The sequence below is a fragment of the Lagenorhynchus albirostris genome, chromosome 7 (assembly GCF_949774975.1).
Source record: "Lagenorhynchus albirostris chromosome 7, mLagAlb1.1, whole genome shotgun sequence".
Classification (NCBI taxonomy): domain Eukaryota; kingdom Metazoa; phylum Chordata; class Mammalia; order Artiodactyla; family Delphinidae; genus Lagenorhynchus; species Lagenorhynchus albirostris.
This window is the reverse complement of record NC_083101.1, coordinates 28,313,571-28,340,100: the sequence shown is the minus strand read 5'-3', so window position 1 is coordinate 28,340,100 and position 26,530 is coordinate 28,313,571. Positions and strand designations below refer to the sequence as shown.

The window sequence follows — 26,530 nt, the reverse complement described above, 5'->3', positions numbered from 1 at the left end:
ATGAATTTGGTAAAGCTGCAGGATACAAAATTAATGCACAGAAACCTCTTGCATTCCTATACACTAATGTTGAAAAATCTGAAAGAGAAATTAAGGAAACACTCCCATTTACCACTACAACAAAAAGAATAAAATACCTCGGAATAAACCTACCTAGGGAGACAAAAGTCCTGTATGCAGAAAATTATAAGACACTGATGAAAGAAATTAAAGATGATACCAACAGATGGAGAGATATACCATGTTCTTGGATTGGAAGAATCAATATTGTGAAAATGACTAGACTCCCCAAAGCAATCTACAGATTCAATGCAATCCCTATCAAATTACCAATGGCATTTTTCATGGAACTAGAACAAAAAATCTTAAAATTTGCATGGAGACACAAAAGATCTCAAATAGCCAAAGCAGTCTTGAGGGAAAAAAGCAGAGTGAGAGGTGTCAGACTCCCTATCTTCAGACTATACTACAAAGCTACAGTCATCAAAACAATATGCTGCTGACACAAAAAGAGAAATATAGATCAATGGAACAAGATAGAAAGCCCAGAGATAAACCCATGCACCTATAGTCAACTACTCTATGACAAATGAGGCAAGGATATACAATGGAGAAAAGACAGTCTCTTCAAGAAGTGGTGCTGGGAAAACTGGACAGCTACATATAAAAAAATGAAATTAGAACACTCCCTAACACCATACACAAAAATAAACTCAAAATGGATTTGCAACCTAAATGTAAGACCAGACACTATAAAACTCTTAGAGGAAAACATAGGAAGAACACTCTGACATAAATCACAGCAAGATCTTTTTTGATCCACCTCCTAGAGTAATGGAAATAAAAACAAAAATAAACAAATGGGATCTAATGAAACTTAAAAGCTTTTGAACAGCAAAGGAAACCATAAACAAGACAAAAAGACAACCCTCAGAATGGGAGAAAATATTTGCAAACGAATCAATGGACAAAGGATTAATCTCCAAAATATATATAAGCTCATGAAGCTCAATATTAAAAAAACAACCAACCCAATCCAAAGATGGGCAGAAGACCTAAACAGACATTTCTCCAAAGAAGACATACGGATGGCCAAGAAGCACATGAAAAGCTGCTCAACATCACTAATTATTAGAGAAATGCAAATCAAAACTACAATGAGGTATCACCTCACACCAGTTAGAATGGGCATCATCAGAAAATCTACAAACAACAAATGCTGGAGAGGGTGTGGAGAAAAGGGGATGCTCTTGTACTGTGGGTGGGAATGTAAATTAATACAGCCACTATGAAGAACAGTATGGAGGTTCCTTAAAAAACTAAAAATAGAACTACCATATGACACAGCAATCCCACTATGGGGCATATACCCAGAGAAAACCATAATTCAAAAAGACACATGCACCCCAATGTTCTTTGCAGCACTATTTACAATAGCCAGGTCATGGAAGCATCCTAAATGCCCATCGACAGACGAAGGGATGAAGAAGATGTGGTACATATATACAATGGAATATTATTCAGCCATAAAAAGGAATGAAATTGGGTCATTTGTTGAGACATGGATGGACCTAGACACTGTCATACAGAATGAAGTAACTCAGAAAGAGAGAAACAAATATTGTATATTAACGCATATACATGGAACCTAGAAAAATGGTATAGATGAACTGGTTTGCAGGGCAGAAATAGAGACACAGATGTAGAGAACAAAAGTATGGACACCAAGGGGGGAAAGCGGCAGGGGGTGATGGTGGTGGTGTGATGAATTGGGAGATTGGGATTGACATGTATACACTGATGTGTATAAAATGGATGACTAATAAGAACCTGCTGTATAAAAAAATAAAATAAAATTCAGAAAAAAGAAAGATTAAAAATTAATATACTAAGAATCCCACCCAAAGATTTATAAAAAGAAGAAATGAAAAAATCCAAGGACAGGTAAAGACCAAACCAGTAGTTTAAAATTTTACCAGGCCCATCCCATTTCCCTGGATACTTTTAATACACTTTCCAAAAACAGGTAGCCCTTATCATATGCAAATTGTTTCATAAAACATAAAAAGTGAGTGGGAACCTCGCCCAACTGTTTTTTATAAGCCTGAAATAACACTGAAATGAAAACTGAACGGCAATATGAGAAAGGAAAAATTATGAGCCAATCACACAAACATAGACAGAAAATTTCTATATAAAATAATAGCAAACAGAATCTAACAATGTACAAAATAATAATACCTAACATCTAGGCAGGGTTTATACCAGGGATGTAAGGAAGTCTTAACATTATAAAAATATGTTAATGTAACTCACCACAATATTAATTAAAGAATAAAAACAAATATGTTTTTAGCAAATTCAGGAAAAGTTTTGAATTCAATAGGCATTCACAATTTTTTAAAAATTAAAAACTTAGCAAACTAAAAACAGAAAAAAAACTCATTTAACCTGATAAAGAGTATTTATCAAAAAACTTATAACAAGTTCCCTTAAAGTTCCAAACAAATTCAACATTGCACAGAAATCCTACCCAGTGAAAGAGAGAGGGAGAAAGAGAGAGAAGAGAAGGAGAAAGGAAGGGAGAAAGCAAAGAAAGAAAAGAAAGAGAAAAATAGGAAGGAAGGGGAGAAAAAAGGGCAGGAGGGAGAGAAGGAGGAAGGGAAGGAGAGGAGGTATGAAGATTGGAAAGGGAGAAACAAAATTATCATTATTTACTGAAAATAAGGTTGTCTACATAGGAAGTAAGAAAAAAATCTATAAAAGGAAAATCTTAAAATTTAAATGAATAAGAGGATCTAGCAAGACTTCTAAATACATGATCAATATACAAAATTCAATAGTATTTTGTGCAGCAGTTATAATTGGTTAGAAAATGTACTTTAAAAAGCATCTCACAACACCAACAAAAGTATAAAGTGCTCACAAATAAATCTGTAAAATCTGTGTAGGGAATTTTCGAAAAAAAGTATAACTCTTCTTTAAAACACATAGAAGAAAACCCCCCACAAACTGGGGAGCTTTATTTTGTTCATGTTAAGAAATTCAAGAATAACTACATCAATTCATCCCAAATTTCACTATAAAGTTAGTGTAATTCCAATCAAAATGAAATTAGGATTTTTTTTAATTTCTTAAGTTTACCCCAAAATTCAACTTGAATAGTAAAGACCAAGAATAGCCAAGAAAATGTAAGAATAAGAGCTACAAATTTACTGTACTAAATGTCAAGATGGATGATAAAACTACAATAATTCAGATAGCATAGCATTGGTACAAGTAAACATAAATATGTCAAAGAAATAGAGTATTCAGAAATAGCCTGGGCATATGTGGAAGTTTATATCCTAAATAAATGATACTTAATATGGCATTGCAAATCAGTAGGGAATGGACGAAATATTTAATAAATTGTGCTTTGGTAATGGACTACTAATATTAAAGGGAAAAATAAAGATCAAATTAAACCTCCACCTCACACTGTGACCAAAATAAATTTGAGACAAATCAAATGCCAAAAGCAAAACTGTAAAATACCTACAGGAAAACGTCTTCATACACAGGGATAGGAAAAGCGTTATCTCAAATGAGCCCATAAAACATAAAAACTACTAATTCAAATTTAGAGACATCTATATGGCAAAAATGCATCATTAGGAAGGTTTAAATATTAACACAAATGAAAGATTATATCAGTAACAAATACAACAAAAGAGGATTAGTATCCAGATTTTTTTTTTAAGCTATCAGATTACTAAGATAAACAACATAACAGAAAATAGGGCAAAGGATATAAACAGGACTTCAAAGAAAAGGAAAACAGCATGGACTATAAAATTATGAAAAGAGGCTCAATTCACATGAAATCAGAGAAATGTATATTAAATCAACGAGATATTTCTCAGCCAAGAGATACGAAAATATTAAACCGTTACAAGAACTGTCAAGAATATGGAGAAAGAGGAAATCCCATTCACTGACAGTAGGAATATAAATCAATTTAAAAATCTACCAAAAAGTATGAAGTTGACTCATTAATTCCATTTACAGGTATATGACCAAGGAGATCCACACAGAGTTATTCACTGAAGCATTATTTATAAAATAAACATATGGGAACACTTAAATATCAATAACTAAGTTATGGTATCCTGTAACACTGGATTATAGGAGAGAAATTAAAATGAGTGAACCAGCTCTAAACTACTCATTTTGTTACCCTTTGTCAGTCACTTAGCTTCTTTGAGCTTCTTGTTTGCTGTTTTTGTTTTAATTTATGAAATGGAAAATCAACCTCACAAGGTGAAATGAAAGGCAATAAGTAAGAAAGAGATAAGTAAATGACATAATATATATAACAGCTCCTATGAAATAACAGGTACATTAGAATCTGATGTTCTCTTGTCTGTGAAATAGGTATCACCAACATTCTCTGAAAGAGAGGTGGACAGGAATAGGATATATGATTTGAGAATAATCAATATTTATTAAAACCCGTTTAAAAATGAGAAAGGCAGCTAGATAGGAAAGAGAAAAGAATTAACCAGCCAAATGAGGGCCTAGCTCTCATTGAAGAGGTAATCACAAATGAGACTCTAGTCACATAAATCTACCAACAGGCTCCATTCCAAAACACTTACAGGTTCAGGACCATTATTCAATGAAAAACACTATGAAAAAGGAATTATACTGAAGCAGCCTGTAAAGTTATGACTTTTCACTAACTAGTTTTAGTTTTATTTTGTGCTGAGTGAGAACTTCTGATGACACCAAGGTAGTAGGAAAATTGGGAACCATATTTCTTAATATTCAGTGTCTATATGAGAAGAAAATCACCTTGAATATGAAGCCCACTTCTAGTAATGGAACTAGTAACCCCACTTCTAGTAAACCCACTTCTACCTTACACTATTAAGCTATCTTGAGAAGTCAACTTACATTTTTCAGAAGAAATTTTAATCTGAATAATGCTGATTTCCCATAAGCTATGTGTCTGTCAACCTTCATAAGAGATAAAGGGACATCTGAGCTTCAATCATAAAGTGTATTTGGGGAAATCCTAAACTATATCCTGAAGGACCTAACAAGGGACAGAAGAGCCAATAGGCCCCCTGGGTTTGGATACATCCTACAAGCCCCTTACATTAATGCTCTGGCCTGCAATACAATATTGAGAATAAATTTTAAAATAACAAATTATAAAGATGCTGCAAAAGCAATTAAAGATGGTCAGGTAAAGCTAACACAGATTAAAAAGTGAGTTGATTACTCAGCTAGTAGGTGTCTATGATAACTTGCAGAGAGGAAGAGAATTCCATTGGAGAGCATCAGATAATGTGTGTTCATTTGAAAGAGGAACTTCATGGAAAAACGTGTCACAGACTAAGCGCACTAGTGCCTAAAGGTAAAAGGTGTTTAAACTTACACCTAGGAAAGAAATCAGCCGTATTTCGTAATAAAAATCCAAAACAATTAGCAAAAGGTCCGGAAATACCTCCCCCAAACGTTTCCCCCCAACTCCAATCGTGAGGCACAAGGATTATTCAAAGGAATAGACTTGCCAAGCCTATTTCAGGAAATAATTGCTTTTATTATTGACAGGTTTTTAAATGTCATTGGCACTAGAATTCACTTTCAAATGCAAAACATAAAGAAAGCCAATTAACAGAGGATATCTAAAAAGGTATATAACGGATATATATTAAACTCATATGTTTATGTGTTTTAGTAATAAAAACAATTTATTTTGTTAATAGAAACAGCATTAAATAAATTCACATTATATGTAATACTGGGCTGCTCACAAGTCTTTCCTACTAATTCTAAGAAGGCTAGCAGCAAAGAGGCTGATACAGAAATATCAAGACATTGACAATCTCAAGAAGAGGTATCCAGTCTTTTTCCTTCCCCACAGCATTTAATTCAATACTCAACACACAACAGGTGCTTAATACATATTCACTGATATGAGTAGGATACTTGCTAAGAAACAGTGAATGAAAATTTGTTACTTTATTACCATTTATATATATTAATAATAAAGTAACTCTTTACTGAAATTTTTCTCTTTAATACATAATACCATATAACAAAAAAAGAAGAACTGTAAGACAACTCCACTCTAAATACCTACAGGTTAACTTACAGGAACTTAAAAATAACAAAAATAGCACACACTACTGGAGGCCTAATGAAGGAAACTAGTTTATACCACCACCTAGTGGCCACACAATGATGCAGCACAAAGAAAGTACTTACCGGTGATGTCACCAAAGTACAAGCATCTGGAGTTTACACGTAGAGCTACTGCCCTCCTATGCAGCTGGGCCAGCGTTGGATCCATCTCTCCCACTTCCTTCTTCAGATTTGATGAGGCTGACCTTTGGACAAAACCAAGCAAAGACATCATCAAGTGGATCCTTGCCTTTCCCCACCACATATAATTGCCTCCACCCTTTAACTGATACCTATTTGTTACGTACAGTGTAAAATGCACTTTCACACTCATTGGACCAGATGGCAATAATTAAAAAGTGGTCCTGGCTGGGCCACATAACAGCAGTGAACCTGAGGAAATTAATGTCTCAAAATCTCACCTTTTTCACTTAACTTATAGCATTTTGAGGATAATTAAAACCTGTGAGAAAATAAATAGGAGATTGCCTTAGGCACCTAACAGTACTTAACAATGTTTACCTAATTCTAAGTTGTAGCCATAAATTTTACTCCTATCTTGTAAGCATTCTCCTTTTGGAAATATTCTTGGAAGTTTCCTCTATCTTTCTCTTGGTTGGATGCAGTTAATGAGGAGGCTCTAGGGCGTGGCCAAGCCACAGTGTGGAAGAAGTCTGGTCCTTATCACGTATAGAAGAGCTGCCTGCCAAGTAGGTAAATGCACTCTGGTTTCTCATAAAAAATAAAATTCATTAGTGTTTGAGTCATAATACGCTTTTGGTGTCAATCTGTAACAGCAAATTAGCCTAAACGATATATATATATATATATATATATATGTATGTATGTATATATATATTATATATATTCTTGAAAGATACTACCAAATATTGAGATCTCTGGCCTCCTTCTCTCTTTAGCCTCAAGAACCTGGCAACAAAGATTAGACCTCACAGGTGGGACACCAGAAGTTTCCTTGCTGAGAAAACTGACTAGACAAAAATAGAAATAACTTATAGACAATAACAGTGGGGTGATGGGCATCTACTGAAGGAAACTGCCCAGTCAGATCACCCTACACTAAAGCCCATTACTTGGCAAGACCCGCCCAAACTCACAGAGCTTTTTTATAGTCCAACTTCAAAATATGAGCTGAGAGACAAATACAAAAACATTTCAGGAAAAACTCCAGTACCAGAGACAGAAAAAATAAATAGATAGAAAACAAAATAAAACTCAAATGAAGACTTAAAACAACAATATTTAAAAAGAAAACACCTATAATCAATGTCCCCAGAGAGACAGAAATATAGAACCCATGAAACAAAAAGAGGATAATATTTCTGAAGAGAGTGGGGAAAAAAACATTCTGGAAAAAGGGGTAAAAAGGAGCTCTTGGACATAAACAATGGAAATTAGAAGATTAAAATTTTACTACATGAGTTAGAAAATAAAATTGGAACATTTCATGACCCTCCCCGAAAAAAGCAAAAAAGAAAGATTAAAAAAATTAGGAGGAAAAAGAAAATTAGAGGTTCAAATGGAGGCATAATGTTTGAACAAAAGAAGTTCCAGAGATTGAGGAGGAAGAAAAAAAATCCAAGAAACATTACAAATTTTTCATAATTTAAGAGTTTCCAGATTGAGGGGGGTCAACTGAGTGAGACACAATGTATGAAAAAATATCTATCCCAAGGAACATTATTGTGAAATTTCAGAAAATTAGGGAAAACAAGAAAAACATAAAAGCTTCCAGAGAGAAATAAGTCACATACAAAGGATCAGGAATCAGAACGGGATGAATGTCTCACTAGAAACTATAATGCAATGGAGCAGTGCCTTTAAAAACATGAGGAAAAATTATTTCCAATGTAGAATTTTACACCCACCCAAACTATAAATTAAGGAGGTTGATAAAGACATTTTTAGAGACGCAAGTCTCAAAAGTTTAAGTCCCATGTGCTGTCTCCTAAAATTAGGAGGAAAAAACAAGATGCAAGATCCTGGAAAAATGAGGTCCAACACAAGGCAAACGAGATTCCCCAGGAGATCAGTGAAAGGAGATCCAAGAATTACTACAGGGCCACCTTAGAGAACACTTAGTCTACACTGGACCAAGGAAAAGACTCCTGAAAGATATCTCTAGAAGATGAAACTGATAAACTGATTAACAGGTTTAATCATTTTGAGTTTTGGCAAAGAATCTGGTGATTAATAAGTATAAGGAAAAGAAGAGAAACAAATGAAAAAGAGAAATAAAAAAGTAGTCACCTTCCTATGATTAAGATCATAGACGTAAGCCACATAGCAGTGGCTTAAACTAGAAGATGAATTCTCTTGTGGAAGAAGTCCAGAGACAGGCAGTCCAGGGCTCCTAGTATGGTGTTCCTTGGTGTCAGAACCTAGGCTGCTTCTCTCTTGTTGTTCTGCCATCCCCAGCATGTGGCTTCTACCTCAAAGACCAAGAACTCAAACCATTACATCCACATTCTAGCAGGCAGAAATAAGAAAAAGGCAAAGAGGAAAACAACCCCTCCTACACAACTTTAAGATCACTTACAGTAGGTCATAAATGCACTAAAACATCCCACTGGCCAGGACTTAAGTCACGCGGATGCACCAAGCTGCCTGGGTTCTATTATTATTTTTTTAAGAGGGGTTGGGACAAGAATGGCATTGGGAAAGAGCTAGCAGTCTCTGCTACCTCCCTCCAGCACTTTCTATTCTCCATATCCTACTTTGTCTTTCCTCGACGTATTTATTAATCCCTGATATATTTTTCTTTCATTTGTCTATCTGTTTCCCCTAACCTGGAACTTCCAAGGGGACACAGACTTTGTCTTTTGTTCACCTCTGCACCCCAGTTTCTGGAAAAGTGACTGAAGCATAGAAGAAATTTAATATGGGTTGAATGAGGGAATAAATTAATTCCGGGGTTGGGGAGGGGGGAGTCTAAGAAAATAAATTTAAACATAAAGATCCAGTCTGGGCAGAGATGATGCTTTGTTTTGTCTTCATTAGTTAGAAATGGATGCCCATCATCTGGAAAAAATGACTCGCCCTTCTGGAATTACTAATTTTAAAAAGCCTCCTTTCCTCTGAACAGATGATTCAAGTCATTGTACAAGGTACAACTAACCCCCTAGTCCTAATAATATAAGCAATATTGCATTAATGTTTGCAACAATGTAACTATTAGCAAGAATAACATAAACATTAACATGATGTAAATAATGTAAATTAATGATGTAATCAATTAACTGATTATTTTTCATGTAAATATTATTAGCCGCAGGAAGGGAAATTATTTGGGGGTAGTGTTATACTAGAGATATAAATCCTCTTCTTCCATAGAAGGAGTCAATAGATACTATCTAGACCGAAAAAAAAAAACAAAAAAAACACAAGAAATAGCAAAATATGCCTATTATTTAAAAATACAGAAACAGGCGTCAGAAGAAATAGCTCGAAATGTTGAAAGGTGATTATTCTGGTGAGCAATAATCAGGGATAGGGGAGACTAGACCAGAGGTTTTGCTTTTAAGGATCACAGAATTTTAACAACGTATGTTTATATTTGAATTTTTCATATCTAGCTCGGTGCGCCCATTTCTCTGAGCTTCCGGAAAATACAGTGTAAGTTATTAGGAGCCTTGCAACTTCGCGCTGTAGGCAGTGATGGGGAAGGAGAATGCACTTAGAACAGAAAAGTGAAGGCTCCTTGGTCGTACACACTCGCATCCTACACACGAACTTTTAGGAACTGTACGCACGTGCGCAAGGAGATGAGGCGACGCGCCCAGACAGGTGGTACAGGAGCGACATCAGCACTCAGCTAATTCTAATGTCATTTCTGACGCTGGGGGTAAGAACGTTCGAGGGAACCAACGTGGAAGGAAGGGTCAGAGCTAACACCAAACGCGTCTGGGGCTCAGGCTGCGGAGGACGCCTGGCAGACTGGGCGGTCCGGCCGCCCCCCAACCCGCCCCCCCGACCCCAACGCAGGAGGAGGAGCCGACCCGCCCCGAGCCTGCGTCCGGGAGTTGTGCAGGCGCCGCTCCCTGCTAGTCGGGAAGCCACAGGAGGAAGAATTCAAGGAAGAATACCGGCCGCTGCCCTTCTCAGCGCTCGAAGCCGTGCCATGCTTGCCCTCCGAAGGAGCCTGACTAAGGCTCTGGCCGCTCGGACGCAGGCGCCTCAGGTACTGGCCGTCCGAGACGCGCCCAAATCGTTCCCTGGGGGAGGGGCGGGGAGGGGCGTCTGCGGGGAGAGCGCGGGCCGCGCATGCGCCTACGGGCCCAGACCTGCCAACGTGGTTCTGCTGCCGCAGAGCCGACTTCTAGTACAAGTCTCGGAATCCCGTGGCGGCGGACCCCGGGATGCGCGGCAGGAGGAAGGGTTCCGTTAGAGGAAGACCCAATGCCAGGGTCGCCTCTGGCCGGCTCGCAAACAGTCGTGGACAGGGGCCGTTTCTAGCCTAGGTACCCGGAAGCGCTGTGGCCGCATTGGGGCCTGTGCTAGACACTGGTCCGGCCTCTCGTACTGATTTGTGTTTTGACAAGCCCCTCCAGACTGAAAGGGCAATAGGACAGGCCTCCCCCTATTAAGCGAAATACACAACCTTCCAGCATTTTGCAGGCAGAGAACCTTTAAGAGGGGGCCCAGGGTGCAGGTGGTGAAGCATCCTGCCCAGATGCCACTGTCTCCTGAGGTTGGTGCCCTAGTCAGGCAGTGTCAGGAACCTCGTAGCAAATATGATGATGACAACTTATTTAATCTGGATAAAAAATGTACAAAATAGATTATTGTGATTCAGCCTTAACTGTCAGGAATTGGCCTATTCTGTGAATCTAACCTAGAGGTTTTTTCCTTTTGGTGTTTAGGCTTTTACTTCTTTCTCAAAGAGCAGTAAGAAGGGGATTATAATCTACTCTAGAGACTGACTTTCTGGTGAAGACTAAAGAGGAACCATTAATGGCCCCTTCACCCAAGATCAGCAATACAGTCTTTATTCTGATTCTCTCTATTGGGGCAGGACCAAGAATTATTCCTTAGAATTTTACTCTGAACTTTGATGTTATTAAATGTCAACCAAAAAAAATGAAAAAAAAATGGTTCTGACAAACCTAGGGGAAGGACAGGAATAAAGACGCAGACGTAGAGAATGGACTTGAGGATACAAGGAGGACACGTTCTTCTGCCAACAATAATAAAATGTATGCCTTTTGATTACATATTTTGATCTCCAAATACAAATTCCCTGAAAAGCAACTTAAAAAGCAATTGTTACAAGTACCCTATTGGCCCATTTTCTGATATCTGATATACTTATATTTTATTTATAATATTTTTAAACTATAAATACTAGGCAGTTTTTATTTGCTTAACATTCACTTAGTAAAGTTTAGTAAGATGGCACAAAAAGAATATCTGTCAAATACAGGGGCAGCTGCCATTGTTTTTGATGGCAAGCTTAAGTCAGTTGGGCAATAAGAGTATAACTCATCATAGACATGGAATGACCTCAAGAGAGATTATTATAATTAAGCCTTATACACAATTAAGTAAAATATATGCATTACTGTGTTTTGTAAACAAAATATATGTCAGAGGAAGAAGCCTACTGCTTTCCTTTGACATATCAGGTAGTCAGTATAAGCCCAAAATTCATCAATAGCCTTATAAGTTCCAAAACTACTTTAATAGATAATTCTGGTATAATCAGCTTCAGGAAATGTGCACATGCTAACCAAACTTATGTACGATGGATATGTAAACTAGAATGCTATAATGAATGTATATGTATATGCATGTGTGTATATACATATATTTGTATATACATATATATATATATATATATACACCAACACATATACATACACAAAGCATCTACTGAAAGTTAAGTTTACTCAGAGAACCCAATTAGAAATTTACATTGTGAGCATATGACTATTACAAAAGTAATGAATGGTTCTTAAGGGATATTTCCATCAACCTGCTATAATTGGGTGGATTAAATGCCCTTCTTCAGGATGCATATGTAATTAAACCCTAATAATTATTCAGACAATTCTGACTTACTGATGTTTCCTTTTTCTAGCATTTACACAGGCTATCACCATAGTACAATGCAACTGGCTAAGTCATAGTTTCCTATTACATTAGTTACACTCCTGTCCTATTTTTGACTAGTGGTCCACTTCACTGGATTTAGAAAATACTTCTATCTGACCAGCAATTTCCATTGTTTTAAGAACCTAAAAAAAAAATTAGTTTTCTGCCAGTAAACACATTGTCATTGTGCCAGCCAAAATACCTGTATATGTTAAAAAATTGTTTTAAATGCTTAACTCTAATACATATGCTATTCAATATAGATGGAATATTAGCTAAATAAGGGATAATAAACTATTTGTAAAATTTATCAGGATCCTAAATATTTGTAAAATTTATTAGGATCCTAATTGTCCTTTGGTAAAGAGACTGACCCAGTGCCTTCTTAGGAGCTTCTCATGGAAAAGTGACTAAAGGTGGAGCCCCTGCTAGGAAACAGTAGCTATATATTTAGAATGTTTAAAGCAGGCATCTTTATTGACATATCTCTAAACAAATTCAGTGGAGAGAGGACAACAGAAGTCGAAACAGATTATGAGTTTAATGAGTGTCCCTTGTTTCCAGACTCAGATTTGTTTGTAACATAATATTATAAACCCTACCTTCCCCAAATATTTCAAGTTGCCTTATCTTTCTTCAGGTGTGCTCATCTTTTGCTACAGGCCCCAGACAATACGATGGAACATTCTATGAATTTCGTACCTGTTATGTTAAGCCCTCAAAGATGAATGAGTTCCTGGAAAATGTTAAGAAAAACATTCATCTTCGGACAGCTCACTCTGAATTGGTTGGATCCTGGACTGTAGAATTTGGAGGCAGAATGAATAAAGTGTTTCATGTTTGGAAGTATGGTATGAGTCATCAGCTTAAGTATTCAGTACAGATTTTCATTCAGTTAGATATTACATGAGACTTAGTTCTTGGATCTATGTTACTATAAATACATACAGGTTAAGTAAAACTAAAAAAGCAATACCAAAAAAATTAATTCAGTGATTATTCTTCCCAACAGTATACCTCTTAACAGCCCATTGCTGGAACCTTTATATTATCATATGGGAAGCAATATTGGGAAAATGTGGCATCTCCAATTCCAAGTCATAAAATTCTAAGCTAGACTTTAATTCTAGAAAAAAAAGTTTAGAATGGTTATTGTAAAGATTTTTTATGAAAAATTTAAAGCAGTTAATGCAAGAACCAGAGTGAGTTAGGATCATAAAAGAAAGTAGAATTATTTTTTCTTTATATTGAAGCTATAGCTGGATCAATGTTTTAGCAGAAATCATTCAAACATCTAGGGACTTTAGGGAAATAGAAGTTGATAGGGGATGATAGTTAACTTTGAAGCCCTCACCCATCCTTAAGATTTAATAATTTTGTTGTATTTCAGGACCACTTTGGGTTTTTTTCTGCCCCCAGAGTTTCAAGGAATTCACTGTCATTATACTAGGCTAGGGAGGTAAAGGAAAGGAAGTGAGTTCTTTCAGTATTGAAGTTGACCAACCCCTGGTTTACAAGAAGAACGGTTACAGGAATCCCTAGAATGTTTAACTCCAATATTAAATTTTTGTGAAGTCACATCAGGACTTGATGATATCTAAAGAACTTTTAATAATTTCATTTAGTGTTTGGTCATCAGTGTCCAAAGTTAATAGTCATATAGTACTTTAATATGAAAAATACTCATTCTGTATTTAACGTGGCCATAGTTTAGGGGTTCTCCCTGTTGTAATAAAACAAACCCCATTAAAACACAATTTATGGGACTTCCCTGGTGGTGCAGTGGTTAAGAATCTGCCTGCCAATGCACGGGACACGGGTTCAAGCCCTGGTCTGGGAAGATCCCACATGCCGCGGAGCACCTAAGCCCATGTACCACAACTACTGAGCCTGCGCTCTAGAGCCCGCGAACCACAACTACTGAAGCCCACACGCCTAGAGCCCGTGCACCGCAACAAGAGAAGCCACCGCAATGAGAGGCCCGAGCTCCACAACGAAGAGTAGCCCCCGCTCGCCACAACTAGAGAAAGCCCTCACGCAGCAACGAAGACCCAACGCAACCAAAAATAAATAAATTTATTTAAAAAAACACAATTTATACTTTAATGCACCACCAGCTGAATCACGTCTCATTAAGAAATTACTCGTAAGGTCCTGATATAACTTACTAATGCTTTAAGAAGGCTGTTATTCCTTATCTGCAATGTAAACCATAGAAAACTCTTACCATTAGTCTTATAAGGCCCTATTAGTAAATATTAGTACTAGGCCCATATGTTAGTAACATATGGGTAACAAACAGAAGAGAAATAGTACTGGGTAAAAAAAAATGGATGACAGTAATTAAGAGAATGAGCACTATTTCTTTGGAAGCTGTTTGTTCAAAGAAGAGGCTGAAAAAGCAAATCTTAATTTCATTTATGTTCAATTTAATTCAGTTATACCTTGACCTGACCACTCATCACCATCACCACTGACAAAGAAAAACAGTCTTTTTCTAAACTGGCGCCATAATTTAAATGCCTCAATAAAATTAATAAGAATAGTTAACAGATACTGAGTACTCACTAGGTGCCAAACACTGTTCTGAGCTCCTTTCATGTGCTAATTCATTTAATCCTCACTTCAGCCCTGGAGTTAAACAGACACAAAGATTCAATAACTTACCTAAGCGTCACAACTACCTACTAAGTAGTAGAGCATATAAAGCTCATTACTATATGATATTATCAGTTGTTTACATTCCTACTCCCCTTTTAGACCATGAACAGCTTGGGGACAGGTGTCACATTTACTTATGTTGGTATCTCCAGTGATACAACACAGTCCTTATGTGGCCTCGATGAACATTTACTAAACTGAATGAAACCCAGAAAAAGTACAGGTGGTTTTAAATCAGACATTTTTATTTTTCTTACTCCTTTTCATCCCATAGACAATTTTGCTCATCGAACTGAAGTTCAGAAAGCCTTGGCCAAAGATAAGGAATGGCAAGAACAATTTCTCATTCCAAATTTGGCTCTTATTGATAAACAAGAGAGTGAAATTACTTATCTGGTGCCATGGTGCAAATTAGAAAAACCTCCAAAAGAAGGTAAGTCCTTCCGTCTTAGTCACTGAATTTTGATGGAGAAAATATTAAAGATTTTAAGCTATAAAAACTAAAGTTCTACTGGAAAAAAATGAAGTTAATCTTTTGCATAATATAGGAACATATGTTGATTGTTGAGATAAAAATAATTTGGAGCTCTTAGCTTATTCTTAAAAATTGAGCATTAAATAATGGAGTATTTTTCCAAATTGGTATCATACTGATACTTAAAGTTTAGCTATATTATAGAAAAAGTTGACATGGTCACTAAAGGTTGAGAAGTTGGGCCTTGGGAGCAGAGAGCACATGTGGGTAGGTGAGGGATAGTGTATGATATTTTGTCATAATTTTTAAATATTACAAACTTTTAGATATAGAAGTATTTTTCCATAAATTACTACTAATCTCAAATCATGAAGTACAAATTTGCTTATAAAATTTGACTGTTTGGGGGGAATGAATTAACTGGAACTGCCAAGCTGTATTACTGTAGTCTAACTTTTATGTCTTCCTCTTTCTTATTTCTCAGTTTGAAAATAATTCCTAAAGATTTGTCTTCTTCCTGATTTCACTTCTTGCTGACTTAAAGAAATTATTACCTCAATCCAGTTTTAAACAAAGGTCAGATTAGAAAAAGCATAAACTAATTTAAATTTTATTTTATTTCCCCCATTATTCCCAACTCTGTAGTGCATTTTGGATTACAAGAGATTTGAAAAGTCTTATTTAGATCCTTATCCACCTAGATCCCCTCAGTTTTAGGCACCATCTAAATGAACTAGTGGGCTTCAAAGACAATGTCAAATCTTGGTTTTCTTCCTCTATGTTATTCATGATTCTTCAGTAACTTTTGCATGTTTTTCCTTTACTTCTCAAATCTGCTGGTCCCCTAGTTTCTTTCTGTCCACCCACCCTATACTTCCACCCAGAAGGTAAAATACTTTTCAAGTATTTACCTGGATATTATATACCTGGAATAATAAGACCACCTCCTTTAGGGTTTGTTTTGCCTCAAAAACTCTGAGACAGTCACTTCAGGTCCATTGTTTACTTGCTGTTCCTGGTAGAAATGGAAACCTATAGGGGGAAATTATATAAAGCAAAAAAGTAGTAGAAGTTGGAAAGAAGAACAGAACTGTAAGAGATTGGAAAATACTTTATTCATTTCTATTATAAAAGTGTAAATGCAGGCAGCTAAAAGGTCCTATTCCATTATTTTCTCACAATTTTATTGATAAATTTTATAAATTAAAAATATTTTCAAAATATTAAAAATATTTCTTTGTTCTCTATAAGCTTAACAACTCATCCTTAAAGTAGGTCAAGGACTTTCTAAACATAAAAGCACAGTGCAAATTATTAATAACTATGTCTACATAAACATGTATATGTATATGATCCTCCAAATCTATATATAGATTAGCTTTCCACTGGAACCAAACTAGACAGGATTACAGATTGCTTGAATGTGTTCAGTAAAATACTTGTTTTTCTCCCTATTCCAGGAGTCTATGAACTGGCTACTTTTCAGATGAAACCTGGTGGGCCAGCTCTGTGGGGTGACCCATTTAAAAGGGCAGTTTATACACATGTCAATCAAGGCTACACAAAATTAGTTGGAGTGTTCCATGCAGAATATGGAATACTCAACAGAGGTACAGTTGTCCATCTCTCTATGAAATTGCAAAGTATATTGGTGATTTACTCTTAAGTTCCTTGGGTCAGTTTGTCTCTCTTCTCATTATTGAGTGTATTTTACCTTTTATTGCCAAATTTTTAGTTTTTTGTGATTTTAAGGGTTGAGTAAACCTGTTTTAAATCTTATTTATTTAGAATATTAAAACCTTATGAAGACTTTTGCAAATATTGAACTGTTTTTTTTCTCTGATCCATCAAAATGATAAAATTTTTAAAACTGTAAAGAACCTCAAGAAATCACCTATTCCTTTCATAATCTTTTTTTCACAATCTACATAATCTCTGAATGTAGTTTTATTGATTTTTTTCCAGTTGACATAACATTGTAATTGACATAACATTGTGTAAGTTTAAGGTGTACAACATAATGATCTGATATATGTATATATTGTGTGAAATGATTACTACAATAAGTTTAACATCCATTACCTCACATAGTTACAATTTTTTTTTCCTTGTGATAGGAACTTTTAAGCTTCTCAGCAACTTATTTACGTTATATGTGAAAGTTTGTACTGTTGTACCATTTGTGATTTTTTTAAATAATATTACTTGGGTTGTTTTGGGGTGAAAAGTAATATATAGTTATTGTAAATATTAAAAACATGGACAAGCCCAAAGAAAAAAATTACCCATTTCTCACTACTTATATACACATAGTATGTATACCATATTGATTTATTTAATAAAACACCTATTTGGGATATTTAACTTTTCAAGGTGAAAGATACTCCAGTCACGATTTCAGAGGGTTTTTTTTTTATTTTTTTGTGTGTGTGGCAAACTTGAAAAATGCTTATAAAGTTTATCTGAGAGGATAACTAAGACTTTTAATATTTGAAAACTCATAATATCCAGTTGCCGCCTCATATTCTCCACTTCATGTCTAATGGACATCTCAAACCTAACATATCCAGAGTTGAGCTGATCATTGCCCAGAAATTCAACGTTTAATAATATATTGTAAAAAAAAAGTTGGACTGTGCAAAAATAGATGTTTGTTTAAGTTGGAAAGTACATGAAGAGGAGAAAAAGTATGACAATTATTAGATGCCTTTCTCACACCATACACTAAAATAAAATCAAGATGGATTATAAATATCAATTAAAAAACTGAATTCATAGAATTACTGAAACAAAATACAGATAAATTTATTTAATAATATGTGAGAACAACATTTCTAAGCCAAAAGCAAATGAAGAAACTATGAAGGAGAGAAAAGAACTGATGATTTTATTGTACAAAGGCTCAAATTTCTGTGCATACCAAAAAAAAATAAATGAAATCCAAAAGCAAAAAGAAAAATAAAAGCTTATGCAAAGACGACACAGATGACTAATATATATTAAAGAAGTTGCAGATTAAAACAATAATTGGATGTGATTTTTTACCTAATAAAAACATATTATATAGATATAGTATTGGAGGGGTTGGGGACAAACAAGTACTGTTGTACTACATAGGGTTGTATAGGCTTAATCTTGCCCCCCTTAATAATTTGGCAATAAAATAAAAAGCTTAATTTTTTCAACTGTTTTTGCCAACATTCTAGGAAATATGAATGTTTTTAGTTATACAAGAAGGAAATTTGAAAGGATATACAATATATAATCACATTTGAATGATGACATTAAAGGTTTTTTAAATCTCTAATTTACTATAATAGACGTGTAGAATTTTTATTTAAAAAAACTACTGAAATGTGCGTACACACACTTTTTAATCTTAAATTCATTCTCAGTGTACTAGGAAAACACTGAGTATAAATCAGTACTTCACTTCTGGAGGATAGTGTATAATATATACACTGTACATTTGTAAGTGTACATATGTAAGATACTCTTTGGTTCTCTCAATTTAAATTTTAGGAGTTTATGTTAAGAATATAATCAGATCCAGACTGCCTGGGTTTGAATCCCAGCTCCACCACTTAAAACTCTGTCACCTTGGGTGAGTTACTTAACCTTACTGTGCCTTAGTTTCCTCATCCATAAAATGATGATAATAATAACCTACCACTGAAGGTTATTATGAAAACTAAATGAGTTAATACACACAAAATGTAAAACCAGGCTCAACATGCAGTAGGCACCCAATAAATGTTAGTAGAAGTTGTCATCAGCATTGCTCTTATTATGTACATGTACTGCTGCTCTAATGAAATTTATGTCAGCATTATTTATAGTAAGGAAACTTTGGAAACAATGTTTATAAATTTCTCTCCCAGATCGCTCACCCCTCTGAAATCTTATCACTAATATACTTAGTGTTACCCTGTTGATAATCACTATTTTTATTTAAAGAATAGGAGTTACAGTTTCTGATTAATGTTTCTGTCTTTCTTATTTGAGCAATGCCACAGTCTTTAGAATCTATTTCTGGTTTATTTATTTCTGCAGTTCATGTTCTTTGGTGGAACGAGAGTGCGGATAGCCGAGCAGCTGGGAGACACCAGTCTCATGAGGATCCCAGAGTTGTGGCAGCTGGTAGGCTATTTCACTAAGCACAAGTTATTCTTAGAACAAATCTGATTTAGTCAATAACTTTATATACCTTCTTATGAATTTTTTTCCAGTTCGGGAGAGTGTTAACTTCCTTGGGTCTCAGCAGAATATGCTTCTGATTCCTATGTCATTTTCACCATTGAAATAGTCTTCCACTGATAAATGAAGCATTTCATTAAGTGCCATAAGCTGTGTCTACTAATGGTGCTTAAATTCTCCCAAGAGATTCTCACTTTTATTTGATGGAGGTGGTAAGTTAATTTGCTATGTCCCTTGCATATTTAAAAGCTACCTCTGTCCACTATCACCACCACGTCAGTAAACAGTCTGTTCCTTTTTGCCTAGGCATTTCAGTATCTGTCATACATTAAAAATAGTTGCTATTACTATAGGATCTTGACTTTTCATTTGTTTCCAAATATCTCTTTTTCTCTATTTTGACAACCCTCTGCTTTTATAGCATTTTCTTACATTCAAGTGATTCTTTCATTTCCATAGCTGTGATAAAATCTTTAAAATATTTGTATACATTATTAACCTTTTCATCATGTCTGTTTTTCTGAGATTTTAAAAGTTTTTGTCCATTAAAGTTTATTTTATACTACCAGATAGGATTCATAAAAATATTAAACATATTTCTTTACTATGGAAGAGTACAATGTTACCTGGGTCATCTGTATTAATTATGGTTTTCACATTAATAATTACTTACCTGGAAAATAATGTTATTAGGTCTTGGTATTAAACGTTATTGATGACCCATTGGTTTATATGCTGCAGTATCTTCGTTTACAGTTAACTTTACTAATTTTTACTTCATTTTAAATCACTGTTTAACAAAGGTACTTGGTCATCTGTTTGTTTTAATGAGATATTTATGGTTATGGAAATGTTTGCCCTAATAAAAGCCTATATATACAATCTGATTCTTTCTATTGTGTTTTATATTTTTAATCCTCATCTCTGGAGCTACTGTTGTGTTGCCATAAGGTAATGAGACAGTAATAATGTACTGTCTTTATTGTAAATATTGTCACCTCAAGTAACCTTACAAGGATTTCTTCAGTACCATCACAGACATACTAGGATTTTCTTACTAACGACTTTAGTTTTTATTTTAGTTGAGTGCCTCAGCCTTCTTAAACTAGATTTCGCACTTCTAAGCTCTCCTGGTACTTGTACTTACAGCTATGTTATTTTATGTTTCTAACATACTGCAAAAACAATAAATTAGGAATTAGCTATCTATGGGAAAACTGAAAAACAGGAAGCACGGTCACCTCTCACTTACCTGGTCCTCAGGAATCTGAAGGACAGATGAGTTCCTAGTAAGGCAAAGAACACCCTGACTCTGAAGGCTAAAATCTATCAGACATGTTAGAAGCATTGGCTTTAAGTTTTGACTAAGAGTCTTCCACCTCAGTTTTTTGAAAAGTTGTCACTTAGGGAATGAGGTGGTGGTGGTATGAATTGCAGTGTGTGGACGGATTTCCTCTGGCGTGAGATCAGCCGTGTGCTTAAGGCCGTGTTTGGTCACATCAAAGTGTACAACTGGGTCTGCCTTTTCCTCTTTCATTCATCTTTGGACTAGCTAGAACATTTCCTGGTGATGGCCAGGGGCCCTTTCATCCGTCCAATCCAGAGCCCTATTGGAGGTTTATAAAGCAGCGGCAGACCAGCATTCTTACCATGTCCTAGACAGAATTGGAGAGCCAGTAGAATGATAGGCTTCACTCCACTGATGAACTACAGGTGCTTCTATTTGCTGACACACCCCTGGATCAGGAACACGACAAAGCTGGCGGGGACAGAGGACATCGCAGAGATGACACAGATGGACGTAATTATGTTCACTAACATGTTCTTCTTGCAAAGAGAAAGTCAGTGAGAATCTGAGCGTTCATTGATGCAACCGAGCACATGTGTCTTTATGGGGCAGAATTGGGACAGAAAACAAATCAAGGACAACAATGACACATGTCCCTCAAACATGTACCACAGTGTGACCAGACTCTGCCCACAGAGCCCAGGCTCTGCCATCAGCCGGCCACCAAGGGCTGATCCACTCTGCTCTCAGCAGGGCCATTATAGCAAGCCAAGGAGAGCCCCAGCAACTTATTCTGAACAACTATGAAGTATCAGAATAGACCATGAAGTATCATTCTTTATGGTTACAAAAGGTTTTCAGGGAGCAGCACCGTTGACTATGCCTAGCAAATTCTTTTGTTCACTGGAGTTATACTGATGAAGAGAAGAGCTCTTATTTTAAAGAAACGCAATCAGGAAGGACTGCTTTAAGTTTTCAACACCATGAGTTGCATGCAATCAGTTGATGCAATCTGAGTGTTCATTGATGCAACTGATGCAATCAAGGCAGACACACACGCAATATCTGAAGTATAGCCCAGGGAAAAACACCGGCTCAATAAATAAAATAAAATTATTTTATTCAGAGTTAAACCATCATTTTCAGGTCAATAACCTGACACTTCAAATGCGGAACTGATTTCTCTGAGTTCATGAAAGAGTCCAGTACCAAAATGAAACTATTGAAAGGGGTCGGAGAGGGAGTTTCCTGGCAGTCCAGTGGTTAGGACACTATGCTTCCACTTCAGGGGGCCTGGGTTCAATCCCTGGTCAGGGAAGGCCTGGCCCAAAATAAAATAAATAAATGGAATTTAATTTAATTATTTAAAAAAAATAAGAAAGAGGTCTGAGAGTGGCCTAATGGGGTTCACTCTGGTTCACTGTTTTTGACATTATAAGAGCAGCAGGTTGTAAATTCTCACACACACAAAGGACTGCTTTGGTTTGAAAACTTAATAAATGCAGAAATATTAGTGTGAAATTACTCAAATAAGTTAAACTCTTCTGGCTGTAAATAAATTGGAAAAAAACAATGTATAGCATATTAATCTAACAGAAACAAAAATTCTAACAGAGTCTTGTTATAAGAACGGTCTTATACACCGTTTATACAGGGTCATATAAAATTTCCATTGACCTATATAATTATTCTGTAGGAGATAAGCAGAAACAATCATTGCCATGCTCCACGTATAGGATCTACACTTTCAAGTATTAACTGGAGCTCAGTCTTGAGTGGCGTAAGATCACTAAATGCCAGTGATGGCTTTGTATTTTAAAAAGTCTTAAACAATAAACTGTTAGGTGACCATGTTTACCTGCCAGCTACTCCCATGTACCAACTACTCTGGGCCCCCTTTTCTGACATGTTTTGGGATGGATACTGTTACTTGCCGAGCTTCAAGTGTTCCTTCACTTGCTTGATGGCATCCTTAACTTTGACTTGGAGGACATGATTGAGAAGTACTGGCACCCCGAGAAACCTACCATACCTGAAAGCACAGCCTGACATTAGAACACTGAGAATATGAACACAGTATCGCTTTGTAGCAGATAACAGCATGAGTCTGTACATGCTTCATTTAGATGAATTCCCTCTTTAAAGGAAATCTGAAGTTAGATTTGGTGAAAGTTATAGCTCAATCTCCTCTGTTGGATTCTGGCAACCTCTTAACTTCTATTATTTCTGCCCAGGGGGCTAACAGAAGCTAAATGGGGAAGGGGAGGAGGCTGGGCTTGATTATAGACAAAGTTAGGCATCTGAGATGTTAAAGAAAGAATACTCATTCATCTCACAGATGCTCCTCCAACTATGGTGGCTCGGGCCTGAACTTGGATCGTAGGGTAAACGAATGGGGAGTCAGTATGAGCAGTGAGGGATACTGACCAGAAAGACCTGAAGGACTTATACACAGGCCTTGGCTCTCTCCCAGCATGAGAGCCACTGTAGATGTCCCAGACTACGCTGCTCAGAGAGCTATGTTGTGAGGCAGCCATGTAAGTTATCTCACTTTCCTGAAGGTATGAAGATTTCAACGATTCTTCCTTCTTTTCTTCTGAGTACCACCTATTCCTTCAAAACTCAGAGGGACAAATGAGTTGAAAAGCAGTGAAAGTAAATGCTTTTAATACCACTTCTTCCATCCAAGTCCTTCGTGGGTCCATGTAAAAAGCCTGAGAAACTGTCCTTAAATCTGTAGGACCCTTTATGAATCTGATTTGGGAGAAAAGTGTAACTAAGATATGAGACTCACACTTTGGATTAAACTAATTAAAAACAAAGTTATTTACTGAGATATGACTGAGCTAGAAGCTTTTTAAATTCAAAGTAAACTGAGCACATGTGTCTTTATGGGGCAGAATTGGGAGAGAAAACAAATCAAGGACAACAATGACACATGTCCCTCAAACATGTACCACAGTGTGACCAGACTCTGCCCACAGGGCCCAGGCTCTGCCATCAGCCAGCCACCAAGGTCTGATCCATTCTGCTCTCAGCAGGGCCATTATGGCAAGCCAAGGAGAGCCCCAGCAACTTATTCTGAACAACTATGAAGTATCAGAATAGACTGTGAAGTATCATTCTTTATGGTTACAAAAGGTTTTCAGGGAGCAGCACCGTTGACTATGCCTAGCAAATTCTTTTGATCACTGGAGTTATACTGATGAAGAGAAGAGCTCTTATTTTAAAGAAACGCAATCGGAAGGACTGCTTTAAGTTTTCAACACCATTTGAAATTCCTTCTCCTCACCCTGCAACCTGGATGCTCATAAGGCAGCAGAGAGACATCAAAAGCAAGCCTCTTGGGCTTCCCTGGTGGCGCAGTGGTTGAGAGTCCACCTGCCGATGCAGGGGACGCCGGTTTGTGCCCCGATCCGGGAGGATCCCACATGCCGCGGAGCGGCTGGGCCCGTGAGCCGTGGCCGCTGAGCCTGCGCGTCCGGAGCCTGTGCTCCGCAACGGGAGAGGCCACAACAGTGAGAGGCCCGCGTACCGCAAAAAAAAAAAAAATAAAAGCAAGCCTCTTCCTGAAATCATTCTCAGAAAAAATGGCTCACAACTGTTTCCCACACTCAGAGTTTCAGAGGATGTCAGAGTTGTAAGACCCACAGAAGTTTTATGGGCGAGCCTCCCTAATTCAGCGGTGAGGAAACAGGCCCAAGGACTCAGCGTGACCTGTCCAAGGTCACCAGCTCATCTGTGGCAGAGGCAGAGATGAAGCTGGGCTTGTCACAGTCTGTCCCGTGACACCACCACTGGGGGAGAGTCCACAGTGTGCCTTCCACAGCTCATTGATCCAGAGTGTCGTATTCTGGTTGGACCTCGAACCAGTAAGGAAACTAGGCTGACTTCAAAAGAGAGAAGCAGGCTAAGCTCCCTCAGATACAGGAACAATGTGCTCCAAGGCCCCTCCTCTCAAAACTCACATGCTTTTCCCTATGACAAGAATCAAGACTGAAAGAGACCCTCCTGACACGGCAGGTCACCCATTCCTTCTCCCCAAGCCCACCCTGCACCCCACCTGAACGGTCACACCCTGAAAGTGACTCACCTGTGGAGGAGGCAGCCCCCCAGCCCCCAGGGGACACACGGGCAGCATATTCTTGATTCTGTCGCTGCTACACTGGCAGGCGGGGGAGGGGTTCTCCATCGTCCGGTTCCCATTTTGGAAGAGCTCCGTGATGGTCTGGGGGACGGGGGTGGTGGTCCACTCCTCCTCCCCCACCGAGCAGGGCATGTCTCTGCAAAGGGACGTCAAAGGTAGGAACACCCAAGAGGGCCTGGCCGGCCCCTCCTATTGCCTCAGAGCACAGGACCAATCAATAACAACTGCAATCATGCATCTATCCCCTCACCTTTTGGTTATTTGATGCCCCTCTCCCTGCTGCCATAGGCTTGTAAGCTGCAGACTCATTTTACGGTTAGGGGTGATGGAACACAAAGAGGGCTTAAATACTCATATACTGAACTCAAGTCAATCCAATCTACTAACCATGTCTTCACTCAACAAACATTCACTGAGCAGCTACTGTATGCCAGACACTGTTCTGCATATTTGAGAGTCTGGGTGAATAAGAAAAAGTGCCTACCTTCAAGGAGTTTGCAATCCTATAGAGAAATTGGACAGTAAACAAATAAGTATATCACTTAGCCAAAAATAAAGCAGTGCATGAGGAGAAGAGTGACTACGCTCCCTGAGAAGGTGATAACTTCTTCCAAGGCATAAACGATTAGGAAAAACAAGCCAGGAAAAGATTTGGGGAGAAAGAACACTATGAGCAAAGGCAATAGAAAGTGTAGGTACAAAGTCCCACAAAAGAAATGAGCTTTTACGTTTAAGGAACAACAGGAAGGCAGTGGGGCTGGAATGTGTTGAGCTGCGAGGGAGAGTGGTGGGAGATGAGGAGAGGGAGGCGGGAGCCACAGGACACAGGCCTGCGAGGAGTCTGCATTTCATGCTCAACGTGCTGAAACCTGGTGGAGAGTGTCAGGATGCACTTTATGTTTCAAAACGAGTAGAGAATTGGGAGGGGCACAGTTAGTAGGGGTCAGAGTTGTTGGTACATGAAGAGCTAGGTTGTCTGCAAGCACCCCAGGTGACCAACGACAAGGCCTTTATGCCTGACTTGGGCTCTAAATTACTGTGTAACCATCAACAAGTCACTTGCCCTCTTGGAGCTTATTTTCACCACTAGCAAAATAAAAGTGTAAAATTACTTCTTTCAACAAAGTATTTCTAGTGTCCCTTTCAGTTTCAAAATTATACAATTTAATGCATTTATTTCTGAGAAATTTATCCTTAAAAAAGTGAAAGATTCCAATGATGCCCCTGGTTCTAATATTCTGGGGGTTCAGTGCAGAAATTAATCTGAGTGATTAATTCTATGGGAGAGTACTATAATGAGATTCTCTCATTTAATTATTCTTACAACCCTAGGTAGTAGTTTAATTATCACCAATAACAAACAAAGTAACAGAGGCTCAGAGAAACTGAGTAACTTACCCAAGGTTACACAGCCAATAAGTACCAGAACCGGAATTCAAATCCAGGTGTGTATGCTCCAAACTCATATTCTTTA

The 26,530-nt window shown here is 37.2% G+C and overlaps 2 protein-coding genes and 1 long non-coding RNA gene across 4 annotated transcripts in view; 1 reads left to right on the top strand and 2 right to left on the bottom strand.

The window, feature by feature from the left end:
- The window catches only part of LOC132522814 (uncharacterized), a 63,000-nt gene extending 56,624 nt beyond the window's left edge, over positions 1-6,376 (bottom strand). The window contains exon 1 of the long non-coding RNA XR_009541335.1: positions 6,259-6,376. This is a non-coding gene — a long non-coding RNA (uncharacterized LOC132522814). The remainder of the gene's footprint in view (positions 1-6,258) is intronic.
- A 3,823-nt stretch (positions 6,377-10,199) lies between these two features.
- On the top strand, positions 10,200-20,488 carry LOC132522810 (protein NipSnap homolog 3A). 2 transcript variants are annotated; one of them, XM_060153360.1, is made up of 6 exons: positions 10,200-10,375; positions 12,929-13,139; positions 15,224-15,382; positions 16,885-17,034; positions 19,478-19,564; positions 19,654-20,488. In XM_060153360.1, exons 1-6 carry the CDS (start codon positions 10,316-10,318, stop codon positions 19,728-19,730), a joined length of 744 nt encoding a protein of 247 aa, XP_060009343.1. In that variant the 5' UTR covers positions 10,200-10,315; the 3' UTR covers positions 19,731-20,488. The 2 variants fall into 2 exon arrangements, with proteins under 2 accessions (XP_060009343.1, XP_060009344.1); XM_060153361.1 differs by lacking the exon at positions 10,200-10,375 and adding an exon at positions 10,478-10,655.
- Positions 20,489-22,128: 1,640 nt separating this feature from the next.
- On the bottom strand, positions 22,129-26,530 carry LOC132522600 (phospholipid-transporting ATPase ABCA1-like). The gene is made up of 3 exons (XM_060153188.1): positions 26,455-26,530; positions 25,003-25,192; positions 22,129-22,230 (listed from the first exon to the last, which is right to left on the bottom strand). Exons 1-3 carry the CDS (start codon positions 26,520-26,522, stop codon positions 22,129-22,131), a joined length of 360 nt encoding a protein of 119 aa, XP_060009171.1. The 5' UTR covers positions 26,523-26,530.

What these genes read in the sequence shown, in the direction of transcription:
- LOC132522810 (XM_060153360.1), top strand. Translation starts at nt 10,316, where the DNA reads ATGCTTGCCCTCCGAAGGAGCCTGACTAAGGCTCTGGCCGCTCGGACG. An exon ending in CTCGGACGCAGGCGCCTCAG is followed by an intron (nt 10,376 to 12,928) that starts GTACTGGCCGTC and finishes ATCTTTCTTCAG; the next exon opens with GTGTGCTCATCTTTTGCTAC. An exon ending in GTTTCATGTTTGGAAGTATG is followed by an intron (nt 13,140 to 15,223) that starts GTATGAGTCATC and finishes TTCATCCCATAG; the next exon opens with ACAATTTTGCTCATCGAACT.
- LOC132522600 (XM_060153188.1), bottom strand. Translation starts at nt 26,522, where the DNA reads ATGAGTTTGGAGCATACACACCTGGATTTGAATTCCGGTTCTGGTACT. An exon ending in TATTGGCTGTGTAACCTTGG is followed by an intron (nt 25,193 to 26,454) that starts GTAAGTTACTCA and finishes GTCCCTTTGCAG; the next exon opens with AGACATGCCCTGCTCGGTGG. An exon ending in GGGGGCTGCCTCCTCCACAG is followed by an intron (nt 22,231 to 25,002) that starts GTGAGTCACTTT and finishes ATTTTGGGCCAG; the next exon opens with GCCTTCCCTGACCAGGGATT.